At 43.2% G+C, this 1,362-nt stretch overlaps 1 protein-coding gene across 1 annotated transcript; it reads right to left on the bottom strand.

The window, feature by feature from the left end:
* Positions 1–23: 23 nt before the first annotated feature.
* On the bottom strand, positions 24–708 carry LOC131214783 (uncharacterized). Its single transcript, XM_058209115.1, has one exon. The coding sequence runs from the start codon at positions 703–705 to the stop codon at positions 256–258; it is 450 nt and encodes a 149-aa protein (XP_058065098.1). The 5' UTR covers positions 706–708; the 3' UTR covers positions 24–255.
* Between the last annotated feature and the right edge of the window lie 654 nt (positions 709–1,362).

Raw genomic sequence — 1,362 nt, forward strand, 5'->3', positions numbered from 1 at the left:
GTTCTGTTCTATTCTTAGCATATCTATTTAGTATGATCCTAGTTAACGGAAGTACTTTGTGGAAAACGGCCGTCATTTTAGACTCACCGAGGTCGAGAGGGATTCGTCGTTCGGAGCTGGGGTCTTTCACCAGGATTCTAGAGGTAAAAAAGACGCGAAGCACCATTCGCCACCGCTTAGCTCCTAAGCTAATCGTTCGTTATCGTCCCCGTGTCGGTGATGGGGTCGCTGCTGTGACTATTGCTTTTGCTCATTCTATTGCTTTTTCGATTTGCTAAAGCGTTTTCCAAAAGGAAAGTGCAGCTTCCGGCGACGCCGCTTAATGTCCTCATCGAAGATGGACGAGTCCGTCGAACCGGCGTCATCGGGCTGTCCGGGGCTACTGCTGCTGCCGCCTCCGGCAGCGACAGTGTCTCCGCATCCGCGGATTTGCAAATGCTGCTGGGCGAGCAAAAACTCCTTGGCTTGTTGAACAATCTTGCCGTCGTTGAGTTGCTGTTGGAGCCGTTGTTGCTGGAGCAGGTACTGCTCGTGATCGGAAGGGAATTGGACGGAAGGAGTCGCTGCGGTTCCCACTCCCGCTGCCAGCAGGGTGGGGCTGACATCAGTGAACGTCGCTGGCGACGAAATAGTTGAAGCTGTCGTTGGAACAGATACCGTTGAGGATTCCAGGGAGACCATGTCCGCGCTATGAGATCGGGCCATTTGAAAGAGACTGGAAAGATTGCGTGTGTGTGTGTGTGTGTGTGTGTGTTTGTAAGTATGCAAAACAAATAGGAACAAATAGGAAAAGAGAAAAACAAACTATAAGCCAGACTATTTTATTATGTTGTGCCGTTTGGATAACTTCTTTACTTCGAGTTGTTGATTTTTTAAATTCCATAATTGCACATTTGAAATGTCTCATTTAAATTGGGTTTAATCATCAAACAAATAAAGTTAAATTAATACCAAACCGTAATATCTAATTAGTAACAAACTCAACAACTGAACTGCTACGGCAGCAGCTGAGCGAAAAAACAAAACGACAATTTCTTTCAACAGTGAATTATTTTTCTTCATAGTCGCATAGGATAGGAAAAATGTGTATTTTTTCCAAAACCTCATGGAAAAATGGTTTGCAAAGCCGTTGTAATGTTATAAGGGGTTTAGTTACCGTTTTCTTAAATGATCGAATACACTTCATCAATGAAATCTTAAATTAAAATACCGACATCGAGAAAGCAATTATAAATAAAACAGAAACAATAAAATTAAAAAAATCAATTTTGGCTGTTGAACACGGTATTGGGGATTACTGACTTGGGCGACACAAACCCGTTGACATGGCAGGTGGTTTAAAAATTATCTCGCCAAACGTAT

This window comes from Anopheles bellator, unplaced genomic scaffold (genome assembly GCF_943735745.2).
Source record: "Anopheles bellator unplaced genomic scaffold, idAnoBellAS_SP24_06.2 scaffold02450_ctg1, whole genome shotgun sequence".
NCBI classification, from domain to species: Eukaryota; Metazoa; Arthropoda; class Insecta; order Diptera; family Culicidae; genus Anopheles; species Anopheles bellator.